Below are 14,770 nucleotides of genomic sequence, written 5' to 3'. Positions count from 1 at the left end.
GCCATTCGCTCTTTTCCTGTGGCAATCCGAATAATCCGAATGTCCATAGTTCAAAAATAAGAAAAACAAAATGCTGGATCTTGTAGTGGCTGGTCACGGAATTCACGGAATGCCAGGAGAAAACAAGGTAAGATCCAAGTGCAGTTTATTAAAGTATAAATAAACAGAACAGAACAAAAACGTGGCAAAAGGTAATCCAAAACACAGGGAACAGATAACACGGTCTAAACTTAAACAACATCAAACATCAGATAACAAATACAATACTGCAGCAACGACAGACAGAGTGAGCATGGTATATATAGATGGGATGATGAGTAAATGACTAACAGGTGATCATGATCTGAAATGACTAACAGGTGATGATCAGAACAGAAATGACAGGCAAGGGACTATGGGAAATGGAGTTCAAAACATATAACAGAAACGGAGAGTGGCCAGTCCAGGGCACCACAACCAGACACTGTGACAATGTATCGGTACTTTTACTCCGCTATTTTCCTCCGTTTGTGGTCGTTACATGCTTATTTTAATTTTATTTTTATCCATCAACGTGATTGGATAGAGAGTAATAGGTCTCGTGACTTTCGTCAAATCAAATTGTGCATAGAACACTTTAACCGCCAACTGTTTATCATGGCTGCTGGAAGTGCATTCTTCAAGCATCAATTCAGTCGCATCTTCCTCTAACTTAATATGTTAAGGTAAATTTTGGATTTCTGCTTACTAAATGATTTGCTACTGTATATGCTTGCCTATCTACACGGCCTGAAATTTGGTGTGAGGTTGCGGGTATTGCATACAGTGTTAACTCCCGCAAGTGCCACGTTCGGTAAATTCCCACTCACTTATTAGACACGCGATCTGCGCTGCCTCCTCTCTCTCTCGTGTGCATTCTGCAGCAGTCACTTGGATAAGTCGTCGCTGCTTGTTGAACTTGTTGACTTTTGATGAGTTTGAGCGCGTGATGCGCGCTGTGAAAAAGAATTGCGGTGTACAGCGTTTATTATGAGGGGGTAGAATCCACAGCTCAGTACTCACTACTCAATACTCATGAGTACTTTTAAATAGGCTACTCTTTTACTCTTACTCAAGTAGTTTTTTGGACAAGTACTTTTACTCTACTCACACTACATTTTTTGGAAGGTAATGGTACTTTTACTTGAGTATATTTTTTCAGTACTCTTTCCACCACTGGTGTCACAACACCACTTCAAAGTGACTTTACAATGTCCACGTTTTTAGTTGCTGTTACAACCCACCATAGTGTTACAAGAACTTAACATTAACAAGCTTACTTAACATTAATTAAGTTACAGGAATGCTATAGACAGTGCAAAAGAAAAAAGTATTACAGAGTTTGAAATAATGTTACACTCGTTAAGTTCTGAAATTCATACATTGTCTCGGTTTGTTAGGCTCAGTTTAAAGTCTGGTTTTGGCCTGCTATTATAAATGTAGCCTACATTATGCAGCACCAGTCAGTTTGACAAGCGAGCAGGTAGGAGGTAAGTCGTCCAGTCAGCGTCTGCGGCTGTGAATAAATCAATGTTTTTATTCAGTGTTGTTTAAGATATCTGTGAACACCTGTGGCTGTGAGACATCCAGTAGGCATATGTATGTAAACAAGAACATCCGCATGTGCGAATAGCACTGACGCCCCGCCTCGTACAGTCAAGAACAAGGGGGAGGAGCCTCGGGTACATAAACAAGTCCAGACTGTACACCGACAGGAGTGACTGCGACACAATAAAGATAAAACAGAAGCATTCAAGCTGCAAGAATACTTTTCTGACAGCTAATAAGGTGGGCAAACCTTAAACGTTGTTATAACGCTTTTACCGCATCTTTCTGAAATGTCAAATTTCTTTGCAGTTTAAGCTAACCTGTTAATGTGTTTTGTTTTCTCGAGAAAACTGCACTGATATGTACAGTTAAATTAAACTGATTGTTTTGTAATTAAACACGTAAATATTTCTAAACACTGTTTTTTATTTTATTAAAATGCGCCACTGAAACTTTCTGAAGGACAATATAGACAAAAGCAAAAGCAGTTTGTCTGTTTTTTTGTTTTGTTTTTTCATTAATGTCGTTAGTTTCTTCGATAATCCGCCTATTTGATTATTCTCATGTTTATGGTAGAGTTATTTCAGTATATGAAGCAGCGCTTGACTGTAAACAAGTCTAGATGCTTTACATGGTCAGGGCTACAGCTGATCACTTCTTCCTGTCTCACTTCACTGACGTGTATTGGGGATAATTTTAGGGTATTATTAATAAACATAACAGTGTTTAGTTTTTGACTGATGATAAAAAAAAGACCAAGAAACATCGTAAACTCGTGTAAAAATAGGCATACTAAAAAATTACAGTAAATGAACAGGCATTTCAAATAAACATTAATTATATTCTAAAGGGTCCTACAAAGTGCTATAAACAATTAGGCATTTGTGAAATGTCATGCTGGTTTAAGTCATCTGGTGTGTACAAATAAGTTATCTTTGTAAGCTGGATGCTATTCAAACCTGTAAAAAATGTTTTGTGTCTGTACACTGGGCTCATAGAATCAAGTTTGCAAAATAACTCCTAGTTTTTGCCTTTAGCAGAGCAGGATGACATGCCTGCACATATCTGATCCTGTACATGAGTATTGATGATCTGATTCTGATTCATACATGAATTTAGTCTATAATCAAGCTAAATTTAGAAAGGAATTCCAGACGATGTTAAAAATAAGCCATCTGTGGAAGAGAACACCATGTCTCAGTTCAACCAGCTGATACGTGCCAAGTGCATTAGTTGTACCAGGCCAGCAGAACATAACCTTACATTTAATATTACGTAAAGCTCTCTACGGTGTCTGATGTGACACCTGGAACTCTTTGCACGTTACTTTCCATCATCAAGTTCCAACCAACAGAAGGAAAGACACTTGCATGCAAAATATGCTCATTTCAATATCTTACTGCAAGGAAAATATTGCATTGGGGGTCGATTCCACTAGAGGGCAACATAACTCTTCATTGATAAATATTTTTTTAACAGATAGCAGTCTTACAAAACCATCACAGAAAATGATCAGTAGAATCCTTGCACAGCTGGTGGGAAGAGAAGAGAAAGACAGCGATGTTGCAGAAGAAACTGATAACTGTGCAAACCTCCTCGAGTTTGATGATGGAGAGTGGGTTATTATAAAGATACACGGTGAGTTATTTTGATTATACTTTTCAATTATTGATAAAAGGTGACTGATTTTTACAGTACAGTAATTCTAGGGTTTATTGATGTAAATAGTAATCACATCAGAGCAGGCTTAGAGTGTCATTACTTTCATTTCTAGCCTGTGTATTTTATAGTGGATATACAAGGGAAACAACCTTCATTATTTTGTCTGAATGTATCCTAGTGTGGTTTTATTGCATACAATTGTTTATCTTTACAGTCTAAAACGTAAAACTAGTCATCGTCCTTGTGGCAAACACACCTGTGTGACAACTAGTCCCAGTATCCCTCATATTGTATAGCTTACTCACTCAAGTAATGCTGTTGAATTGAAGCCATTTATGCATCCTGTGCAGAGAATCAGTCACTTGGTTCCACTGACACAAACATTCTTGAGAACCTGTTGATCGAGCACCCCAGCATGTCTGTATACCAAATGAGGCGTGATCAGGAAGACCCTGGCTCAGATGAAGAAACAGGGGACATGGCTAGGTACATTTAACGACAATTACAACTTTTTAGCGAGTATCATTTCTAGTGCTAATATTCATTATTTAAATAACTTAAAATGACATGTTTATACACCATATTGTTCAAATGTTTGGGGGTCAGTAAGATTTTTTGTAATGGTTTTGAAAGATGTCTCATGCTCAACAAGGCTGCAACTGATTAACAATACAATAAATACAACAATTTTGTGAAATATTAGTTAAAAATAACAGTCTCATTTGAACATAAAATGTCATTTATTCCTGGCAAAATATATTTATGATATTTTTAGCAGCATTACTTCAGTCTTCATTGTCTTATTCTAATATGCTGATTTGGAAATATTTCTTATTATTCATTTTGAAAAAGGACACCACTGTTTTTAAGGACTTATACACCTGGCTGATGGGCTCCATTAGATATTAGAAGCAGATTAACCTCTAAATTAGCAGATTAACCTCTGAATGGGACTGAACACTGAGAGCGTATCACAAAAGTACATTAGTGTTAAAGCTGTACAGCTTTGCTCACCTGGGTGGCATTTGTTTGATAAATAATACAGTAAAAACAGTAATACTGTGAAATGATGCCCAATTTAAAATAACAGTTTTCTATTTTAATATATGTTAGTTATTAATTCCTGTGGTGGCAAAGCTAAATTTTCAGCAGCTATTACACCAGTCTTCTGTGTCACATGATCCTCTAGAATTTTATTTTCTATTATCTATTCTATTCTATTTTTGGCAGCAGGAAGATTGCCACATATAAATGACTTTGACATATTCCTCCTATATTGACCACTTTAAATCCATATTGCTCGCCGTTGACTGTTTTACTAAAGCCGCCCGCTGGCGGTGAGCCCGGGTGCGAGGGCCCGTTCATCGCTGCTTGCAGCTTTAATTCAATTTGTTTTTCTGTAAGATAAACTGATCATGATAATATACCTTGACGAATGATGTTTGCATCAGTAAATTTATAATTAGCAATAGTTTTTATTAAGATTTTATTTTGTGAGATGTTAGGAAGCTGCAGACAAATGTCAGGATGACATATGAGATGTTGGGTTGCACTGTGGCAGATCAAAGTTGCCTAATTCAAACACGCACAACATACAAGGATGGCCACAGTGTGGCCTAATACATCAAATACAACAGTTATACTACAGTTCAAAAATGTGAGGTAAAAAACCTCAACCTCTTTTTTCCTCAAAGATACATTACAATACATGTTACTAAAGATTTCTGTTCAAAATAAGTGTTGTTCTTTTGAACTTCGTATTCATTTGTTTTCAACATTGATAATAAGAAAAAATGTTTCTTGAGCACCAAATCAGTATATTAGAAGCATTTCTGAAAGCTCATGTGACACTGAAGAATGGAGTAATGACTGCTGAAAATGCACCTTTGCCATTAAAGAAAAAAAGCATTTTAATATATATTAAAATAGAACAAAAGATATTTTAAATTGTAATAATATTGCATAATATTACCGTTTTACTGTATTTTTGATCAAATAAATGCAGCCTAGGTGAGCATAATAGGCGTCTTTCAAAAACTTGCCAACTTTTAAATGCTGTGCATCGAATAGTATTAGAGGACATATTGGATAGCATCACAATTTACTTGATGCAATGAAGATGTAGTATGTAACATAAAAATACACACACCACTTTTACAGTCACATTAAAGTGTATCAAGCCATTAGGCTGCCAGACTCACCCCTCAGTTCCTCTGGATCAGCCTGCGCTCCAGTGGCAGTTCCTGTGACGATGACTCCATCGGAGAGGAAGAACTCAGCTGCTTGGGCCGTCTCAGCTATGCTGACATCTGAAGTTAGGGCATGGGCACTGTAATGACCGTTTTCAAATATAACTCATGTGATCATGTGACACAATAACACAGAAACCAGCACACAGTGCTGTGCCTCTTTTAGAGCTCTGTGGCCAGCCAGCTACACGTAATGTACTCATATCTGATTATACCTGTGCTTTTTCTTGATGTCTGTAAAGATCTGAATATGCTCTGCTCCAATGCTTCTGCGGTAGCGCAGCAGCTCACCAGCACAAGCATTTAACAGGCCTTCATCTGCAACATGTGAGAACACAAACCCCTCTGCACGGATGAAATCCAGCCCTGTGGAGAAGTTAATATTCATTAAATATCATGTCAGAGAATACTTGGGTTTGAAATGGCATTCGTGATGGTTTGTACAGTCATGCGAACACCTGAGGCCAGGGCAACAGCCAATGCTGATTGGTTTGCAGCTGAGAGAATCTGAACACCAAGCGGCCAAGATGGATACAGGCCCCTGACTGCTGCACACATAGCTGTCATGGATGCACACACTTCTGGACCCACCTCAAGGGTGTATGGAATATCATGCATGTTTTCAATGATCAGCCCATCCTGTCATAGACAGAATTGTCTGAAATTAGCAATCAAACTTTGAGCACACTGGCCAGAAACACAAATGACAAAGGTAAAATCTATTGTCTAATATATACAAGACTGTTTTGGTGTAATTTCGTTCAGTCACATTTGAAATAACATGGAAAAATATGTCCTAAAGAACGCTAGGTATGAGCCTTGCAGGCACCCGTACTGGCTAGAAGCGACGAGTAGTCAGTCAGTCCAAAGACTTTTCTGACTCGTTTCCACCAAACGGTTCTTTTGAACAGCTAGTTTCAAAGAACCGGTTGAAAAGTTCTTACTAAAACTTTCCAACAAAGCCATCTGCCATTTTCGATATTACATTAATAAAGTTGTTTATTGCAATTTCATGTTCAGTCCTAGTTCATGTTTACACCAAGAATGACAACTATACAGATGTTTACACCAACGAAAGATAATGTTCGGTTTATATAGGCGCGCGTTATTGCTAAGGTTCTTTAAAGTGGATCGCTTGTGATTGACTGTCAATATTTTATCCTTCATCAGTTGAAAGAAAAGAGGAAAGTGATTCCATTCCAACGATATCGTTCCTCTAGTGTCGTTATCGTTATATAGTAGTTTGGACTTATCATATTCTCAAAAGAATGATTATTAAAATTGTATAATTAATAACTAATAACTGTCATGATTATGCATTTTAAGTAACTTTTTACACCATCAGTCCAATCCTAGATTCACTATCGAATGCTCGGAATGTGGAAGATGCTTCTCGGTTCAATGAGTCAGATGACTCGAGAACCGCTCGGACAGAATTTCACCGGTTCATGAATCGTTTAAACCGATGCCAAGATCCGACGCCGGTTATTCATTGAAAAGATTCAAATGATTCGTTCACGAACCAAGCACCGCTAATTCTTAGCTATTAATAAACTTCAGAATGTGAGAACGCGCGATATGATTATAATTCTATGATGATGTATACGTTACATTTCACTTATATTGAACACATACAAGTCCTGCGTGGTGGTAAATTTCCGCCTCTCGACATGCCTCCTCTGTGATCTCAGAGATAGTTGCGCGGTTCAAGGGGGTTCCTGCAAAATAAATAAATTAAAAGTTCAGTATTTCTTCTCTTTTAAGTTTGTACTGGTGACATAAATGCGTTAATTACCTGGCAAGGCTCCGACGTGAATCATGCCTATGACATTTGATTTTAAGCGCCCGAAAAGATTGAAAAACTTCATTTCTTCAGTGAACAAAACCCAGATTTGTGTGTTTTGATGGTCATGTGACTGGTCAAAGGTTATATTAGTGATAGAAAGTGCGGATCTAATGACAACACCCAAGCTACATGTATTAAATCCTCTACACGAGCACGTAAAAAATACACATTTGATAATATATTTAAAATGCTGCTGTATATTGTAGTATATAGTGTATTTCTAAGGGGGAGCCAGTCAATATAGTGAAACTGATTTGCCTGCGAAACCCAATAGCAGCAACTGGACCAGAAAAATGCACTTTATTACCGTGACAACACTTGACATCTCAAACGGTCAACCCAGCACAGCCAAAACATTGCATTTTATATGTCACTAACATAATAGCGTGATAAAATCCAACTATTTAGCCCAAACACTCGGATTGTTTACTTCTTGAGCCTGCTAGCCATGTGCTCAACGTACTTCCGCTACCTCAGACCGCCCCCCCAAGTGACGTCACCAAACACACGCCTCATTTTGCCGGCAAAATGTTCACGTTTCTAAACTTTGTTTTATTGACATAAAATATTTGAAGTATAACGTCGGGATTTCGCGTGCCCGCTCCGTGCTGGTGTCAATCCCCCAGCGGCACCGATCGCAGGGCTTCGCTGCCGTTATAGCAGAGCGGGGATTTTAAATGACCCGCGTTGACGGCCCCTTTTAACGACTGCTGGCGGGTTATAAGACAAGGCGCAAAATTACTGGCGCCAGCTCAGAGCGAGCGGACTGCGGAACACATCACAGTTTAGCCATATGTTGCCTGCTTACAGATTATTGGAGCGGTTTTACTAAATAATGCCTTTTGTAACACAATCTTAACTTTTGCATTCGAGGACATCCGTGCAGAGAAGGCATTTTCAGAGAGCATCACAATAAGGTATGTGCATTGCACAATCGTGGGGTTATTGTTAAAGATCGGTAAAAGTAACATTGAACTAGTAATGCATTGAAAGGGTTTGGGGAAGCAAATTTGGGAATATCGGATTGCAGAGTCAGTTTCTTATTTTAAGCTGCTCAGAGAGCGGGTTCAATAAATGTGGTCACAGTTTAGCCATATGTTGCCTGCTTACAGATTATTGGAGCGGTTTTACTAAATAATGCCTTTTGTAACACAATCTTAACTTTTGCATTCGAGGACATCCGTGCAGAGAAGGCATTTTCAGAGAGCATCACAATAAGGTATGTGCATTGCACAATCGTGGGGTTATTGTTAAAGATCGGTAAAAGTAACATTGAACTAGTAAGATGCATTGAAAGGGTTTGGGGAAGCAAATTTGGGAATATCGGATTGCAGAGTCAGTTTCTTATTTTAAACTGCTCAGAGAGCGGGTTCAATAAATGTGGAATAAAGATTGGCTCGGCCATTTTCTGACTCCCATGGGTAGAGCAAAGCAAACGTGTAGTTTTAATACAAGCGATAGAAATATGGGCATGCACTGGAGTTGCTTTGAAAATATAGACTGTGAAGTGCATATATCAGGGGTTTTGAAGTGATTAGTTGTGTTTTTCGTGTAGTTTTGACCTCTTGAACATTGTGCCCAGCTCTACTTCCCCGCGCCCAAAGCGCTTTGTGAAGATTTACATGAGGGGGGTTGGGATTAAACGCCACAAATCGGACATTTTTATAAAATAACATTTTTATATTTTAGGCTCTCGACACTCAAGAAGTGTCACACGCGGGGATATCATGCCAAGCAAGAAAGTGTAAGTTTCGGTTTCGTGTCTTTTTAAGGCGGTTTTGACCATCAGTGTGCATGGAAAAGTTGCAGCAGCGAGTTAGCACAGTTAGTGTCTTCCACGGAGTTTCAGGCCAATGTGGAAATGTAACAATATAATTTTTTCGATGCAGGCTACGAACAGAGCAGGTTAACACTACAGATGAAGCTCCTACAACTATTTCAGTGCGTCCCAGGAAGAGAAAAGCAGACGTGGCTGTTGTAAGGACACCGTTCTTAAACTAATACTTGCATACTAAAAACTCTGAAAGATTAAGTCTCTGACTGTTTTGTTTTTGAATTTACAGCATTTACAAGATCCAGATGAAGAGATCACGGAGATGACAAGAAAGAAACCATGTGCTTCCCAGGTATAAATGAGTCATGACTGGTGTGTGTGGGTGTCCATAGGCCTCACCAGTCATGGCATATCAGTGACCTTAAACTTATTTCACTTTTATGTTAGTCTCTTCTGTAGATTGCAATGTGATGTATAATGAGACCTGTGTCTAAAATGTACTGAAATTAATTCAATATTGTTCGTGATAAATGTATACGTAGATTTTGAACCTAATATCAAGGCCATAACAATGTTTTGGACAATGTTTTTTTGGATGGAGCGGAGCAGAGTTGTAATGGTCTTTTTATTTAAAGGAATTAAATTAAAGATTCAAATCGTTTTAAGGGAATAAAGGAAGAAAAGAACAAAACTCTTGTCAAGTAATCCATGTTTAGCTACTTGCATCTTACCTTACAATCTTTCACTGTTAAAAACTGAAGTGTCGCACTAGAATTCATGTTTGGTACCTGTAAACAATATCTGCCTGTTTTGATATATTTTTGACAGACTGCTGAGGCAGACCAGTCGAAAAATTTTAATTTAAAACATTTTGTCAACAAAGAGAGCCGCGTCAAGTTTATTAAATGTCTATGCTTGTCACAGTCCTGCATAACAAAGTTATCATCAACCACCTTTTTATCGTGAGTGGTTTGGGTTAATATCACGGCTTGAATTTACATAGCAAGCTGTTTTTGTGTCATGGAAGGTCCTTTTCAAATTGCCTTTGAAGCCTGTCCTAGTTGCAGAGGGCGGGCTGTTGTATTTGTTTATATCCTTTTCCTTTTTTTTTTTTTTTTTTTTTTTTTCATTCTTCTCTCCTCTTGTCCTCCTGCACAGGCCTGCTGGAATCCCGACACCGGTTACACAAGCCCATGCAGGCGGATCCCCACACCTGATGAAGTCGAGGAACCGGTTGCTGTTGGTAGCGTGGGATTCACGCAGTACGCCTCAGAAAACATTTTCATCACCCCTACGCGCTCTACCCCTCTGCCGGCCCTCTGGTGAGTTATGACTTTTCGAACTTTTAGCTATGTTAGATTGACATGTGTAAATATTTGCCTGTAGAATATATTGTCTGACAAGAATCTTTAATACAGCCTTAATGACTGTCCTGTGATATGCATGGTGTTACATGCAGAAGTTAACATTCAAGCGATTTGTCAACATCAGCATTGATCTTCAGCCCAAACCACTTAGTTTTATTCATTCAGACAATATGTTGCTTTTGGTCTATCATAACAATAGGTGAATCAGTTGTGTTTTGGAACATTAAATGCATTAACTTTCAATATTGTAATTTCACATAGCTGGGCAAGCAAAGATGACGTGTGGAGCAACCTGCTCAGAAAAGACCAACTCTACCTGCGAGATACACATGTTATGGAGAGACATCCAAATCTCCAACCCAAAATGAGAGCGATTATGCTGGATTGGCTAATGGAGGTTTGTAATTGTTGTTTAACCATTCACACGTCTTAATCTAATCTCACTAATGGCGCTTTTCCACTGCGTGATACGACTCGGCTCGGCACGGCTCAGTACGGCACGGTTCGGCTCGGCACGGTTTGCGTTTCCACTGCAGTTCAGTACCGCTTTAGAGTGGGCGGGATTATTCACATGTCGTTATAGTTGCACCGCCTCTTCTACCACGACTCCTAGAAAAACTTTTTCATTCCGCGTCGCCCCATCAAGCTCTCGCTGGATCCGCTCCTCTGCTATCAACATGAGGAACGTCTGTTCTTCCGCAGCAGACAAAACTTTTTGGTTGTTAAAAAAAAAAGGTGCGCTCGTTCAAAACAGTTGCGTTTGATCCTTTGCTGGCTGTGCTGATTTAAATCTAGCGGTTCTTTTGTGTTTGTGTCGCAAGTTCAGTGACGCAGGTAGTGACGATTCTCTCCGGCCAATCCGTGATCAGCAGAGTTTACACGTCACGTTTTGGTAACGGTACGGTTCACTTGGAACCCCAACCGAGGTGGTACTAAAAATAGTACCAGGTACCACGTACTGTACCCAGTGGAAAACCCCCCAAAAGTGAACCATACCGAGCCGTACCATGCAGTGGAAAAGCGCCATAAGAGGGGTGGGGACACCAAAAGTTCCTTCATTCTGGTCTAAACCTCAAGTTGTTTGCAAAACCTGAGAACTTGGGGAACAGCTTTTTCTAAAATTTAAAAGCTAACTACAAGTACAGCCCAAAGTACACTTCACTTTTGATGCAAACACTCCATCCATTTGATGACATGCCTTTATCAATACATGCAGAAAAGAACATTTCATCCTTGTGCAGTGTTGGTTCTGTTCAGGAACTGATTAAAAAATATATATTTGTATGTTTAAACTGCAGTTGTGTGTGTATCTTATGCTGCCTTCACGTGCTATCGGAGTTATCGTAAATACGAGTTTCCTAGTTGGAAGTTGGACATGAACTAGTTGTATTTTCAACTGGGAAACTAGGAGATAATTTTGATTTCTGAGTTTCCGAGTTTGGTATATATCTATATATATATATATATAAGTCCGATCTTTGCGTCACAGATCGGACTTTTTTCGGATAAGCAAGAAAAAAACAATTTTAAAGCACAGAGAATGACAATGCCGTGATGGGTTTTTGACATGGGCTAATTTTATGTGTATGTATACGCAGCTCTGTATTTCCGCGCTGTCTGAAACACGTCTCTATGCTTGTGCGCGCTTCGATTGTGTGCGAGAACAGCGCGTGAGTAACGAATTGAGCTCTTTCGTTTCTTCTTGTGGTTTAAAATTGCTTAAACGTGTAAATTGGCAAATTAATCTGCGAATCACGTACTTCATTGAATAAAAGTGGCAAACAGCACAATAGTTCTGACTAAAATGCATTTTTGCATTCAAAAGTAAAAGCACTTAAAATCTATTCTCTTTTACAACATGAACTGCAGTACAAAGAATATGCTGCATTTTTTTTGTTGTTGTACTGTTACAGCCCTAAATCACATGCACTGAACACATCCTAACAAATGCATAAAGGTTAAAATTTTGTGGAAATGAATGGGTTTGTTTCTTTTCTCAAGAATAGAGAAATGTTGTATGGTGACTCCTGACACTAATTGACATCTGCTGTTTTTTTTCAGGTTTGTGAGGTGTACAAGTTACACCGAGAGACGTTTTACTTGGGTCAGGATTACTTTGATCGCTTCATGGCCACACAAGACAATGTTCTCAAAACAACACTACAGCTTATAGGCATCTCCTGTCTCTTCATCGCTTCCAAAATGGAGGTGTGTTTTACTTGTAGATGCCCTTGTATTTCAGCCTGAACTTTTGAGAAGAATTGTATTATCTTTGCAGTGTAAATTAGCATTTTAAGAACTTGTTTCAAAGTGGAAGTGCTGCATTTGTCTGAATGTTGTAAGCTTGAAATGTAATTAGACTTACGTTTTTTTCCAAAGGAAATTTACCCTCCTAAGGTGCATCAGCTTGCTTACGTTACTGATGGGGCCTGCACAGAGGATGACATTCTTAGCATGGAGATTATCATCATGAAGGTATATTATCTTCATATCATCATTTAATCTCAGTACTGTGCCTAAACCTGCAGCCCTGCTGCTTGATTTATTGGTATCTTCATATCATCATTTAATCTCAGTACTGTGCCTAAACCTGCAGCCCTGCTGCTTGTATGATTTATTGGACTACTTTTTACACCATTTGTTGTTCTTCAGGAGTTGAATTGGAGTTTGAGTCCTTTAACCCCAGTGGCTTGGCTCAACATCTACATGCAGATGGCCTATCTGAAGGAGACTGCTGAAGTTCTCATTGCCCAGTACCCACAGGCTACATTTGTGCAGATTGCAGAAGTAAGACGGCACAATTAATCACATTAAAATCACAATATGGTGTGCGACTATATTTACCGCAAAAGGTTCAGGTTCAATTAAATTTATATTCTGCACATGTTGTGTCTGCTGTGTGAAGGCTTGAAACTGTTACATATGCTACTGATTTTAGCTTTCTTAAAGCTGCTCCCAGTATATGAATGCACCCTACAAAGTCCATCTGTGGAGCTGCACTTAAAAATATGCTTTAAAGGCCGAATCCACCCCAAAAAATTATGTAATTTACTCACCCTCATGTAATTCAAAACCTGTATGTATGACTGACTTCTGTGGAACGTGAAAGCTGCTTTGAGAAATGATTTTGTGTGTCCATACAATGGATGTCTCAAACTTCTGTGGAAGATGATATTTTGAAAAAAGTCATACAGGTTTGGAATGGCGCGAAGGTGAGGAAATAATGATGTAATTTTTATTTTTGGGTGTCCCTTTTGACAACAGAACTCTTCCAAATTGCCTTTTAAAAGAATGTAACTCCAGACATTGTTCAGTACAAGTACAACAGCTCCCGCGAGGTTATATTCCGCACCCACCCGCTCCCGCTATATTTTCACTCTTTGTTCACCCGCAGTCCGCTTAGAATAATTTTCTACCCGACCGTTCCCGCTAAATTTAGATCTCGTTTCCAGAATCTCACATTTAAATTTCCGCTACTGAAAGAAAGAGAGTTAGGCTGACAAATAAAAGTGTAGTCTGCGCAAAATTGTATTTTATTTTATTCGTCTTGTCCAGAGTCTTGCATTTATTGACTTTGACTTGAATTCATATGAATTATCTTAAGACACAGAATTTGTTTAATATTTAATGCAACACAGAAAAGTGTCATAGAAAATAAAAATGTTGTACAAAAATTGTATTTATTTTTATTTGTCTTGTCAGGACACAATTCGTTTAACATTTAAAACACGATAGGAAAAAGTGTAGCAGATAGAAAAACAATAAAAATTTAGGTTGTACAAAAATAGCCTATTAGCTATTTTTATTCGTCTTATCAAAATAGTAAATTCGTTTGACATTTTTCTGTTAACACAGCAGGAAAAGTGTGGCAGAGAAAAATAAATAAGACATCTGTCATTTAAAATTATAGGCTAAGCAAAATATAAACAAAACCAAGTTCATCCGCATCCACACTTTGCTCCATCTTTTATCTGCTCTGTCACTCATCGACAACCTGCCTGTTCTGTCTGAGGGCCGTATATTTACCACAGGTACAGCCTGCTCTGAGCATCGTTATGCACATGCCGGTGGTCAAGAATAAAGCACACACATCCCGTTCCCAACATCCATTCAGGACAGCATATTGTTAGACCGCTCGCTCCCGTTCAAATTACACGAGTTACCGACCGCTACCGCGGTTTATTCGGGAATTTAATCCCGCGGCGCAAAAAATCTGGTCGGGAGAGCCGCGGGAATGCAGAGCTTCTAACTCCTATCTCTCCCACTCCAACAGCGCCTCCTGCTGGCAGAGAATGAATTTGCATAT

The 14,770-nt window shown here is 38.8% G+C and overlaps 2 protein-coding genes across 2 annotated transcripts in view; one reads left to right on the top strand and one right to left on the bottom strand.

Annotated features, from left to right (window-relative positions):
* Nucleotides 1–4,148: 4,148 nt before the first annotated feature.
* Nucleotides 4,149–8,235, bottom strand: LOC107726063 (uncharacterized protein F13E9.13, mitochondrial-like). The gene is made up of 6 exons (XM_016535541.1): nt 7,273–8,235; nt 7,113–7,195; nt 5,936–6,116; nt 5,693–5,843; nt 5,430–5,557; nt 4,149–4,181 (listed from the first exon to the last, which is right to left on the bottom strand). The coding sequence occupies exons 1-6, from the start codon at nt 7,343–7,345 to the stop codon at nt 4,165–4,167; spliced, it is 633 nt and encodes a 210-aa protein (XP_016391027.1). The 5' UTR covers nt 7,346–8,235; the 3' UTR covers nt 4,149–4,164.
* A 173-nt stretch (nt 8,236–8,408) lies between these two features.
* LOC107726054 (G1/S-specific cyclin-E1-like) overlaps nt 8,409–14,770 on the top strand; it is an 8,840-nt gene continuing 2,478 nt past the window's right edge. The window contains exons 1-9 of the mRNA XM_016535532.1: nt 8,409–8,542; nt 9,013–9,067; nt 9,213–9,300; nt 9,387–9,449; nt 10,256–10,419; nt 10,726–10,861; nt 12,526–12,672; nt 12,844–12,939; nt 13,117–13,251. Of these exons, the coding sequence (XP_016391018.1) occupies nt 9,051–9,067; nt 9,213–9,300; nt 9,387–9,449; nt 10,256–10,419; nt 10,726–10,861; nt 12,526–12,672; nt 12,844–12,939; nt 13,117–13,251 (846 nt within the window). The 5' untranslated portion in view covers nt 8,409–8,542; nt 9,013–9,050. The remainder of the gene's footprint in view (nt 8,543–9,012; nt 9,068–9,212; nt 9,301–9,386; nt 9,450–10,255; nt 10,420–10,725; nt 10,862–12,525; nt 12,673–12,843; nt 12,940–13,116; nt 13,252–14,770) is intronic.

Source organism: Sinocyclocheilus rhinocerous, unplaced genomic scaffold, assembly GCF_001515625.1.
Source record: "Sinocyclocheilus rhinocerous isolate Xijiao unplaced genomic scaffold, SAMN03320098_v1.1 scaffold2057, whole genome shotgun sequence".
NCBI classification, from domain to species: Eukaryota; Metazoa; Chordata; class Actinopteri; order Cypriniformes; family Cyprinidae; genus Sinocyclocheilus; species Sinocyclocheilus rhinocerous.
Note: the sequence above shows the minus strand (reverse complement) of the source record. Positions and strands in the feature narration are given on the sequence as shown.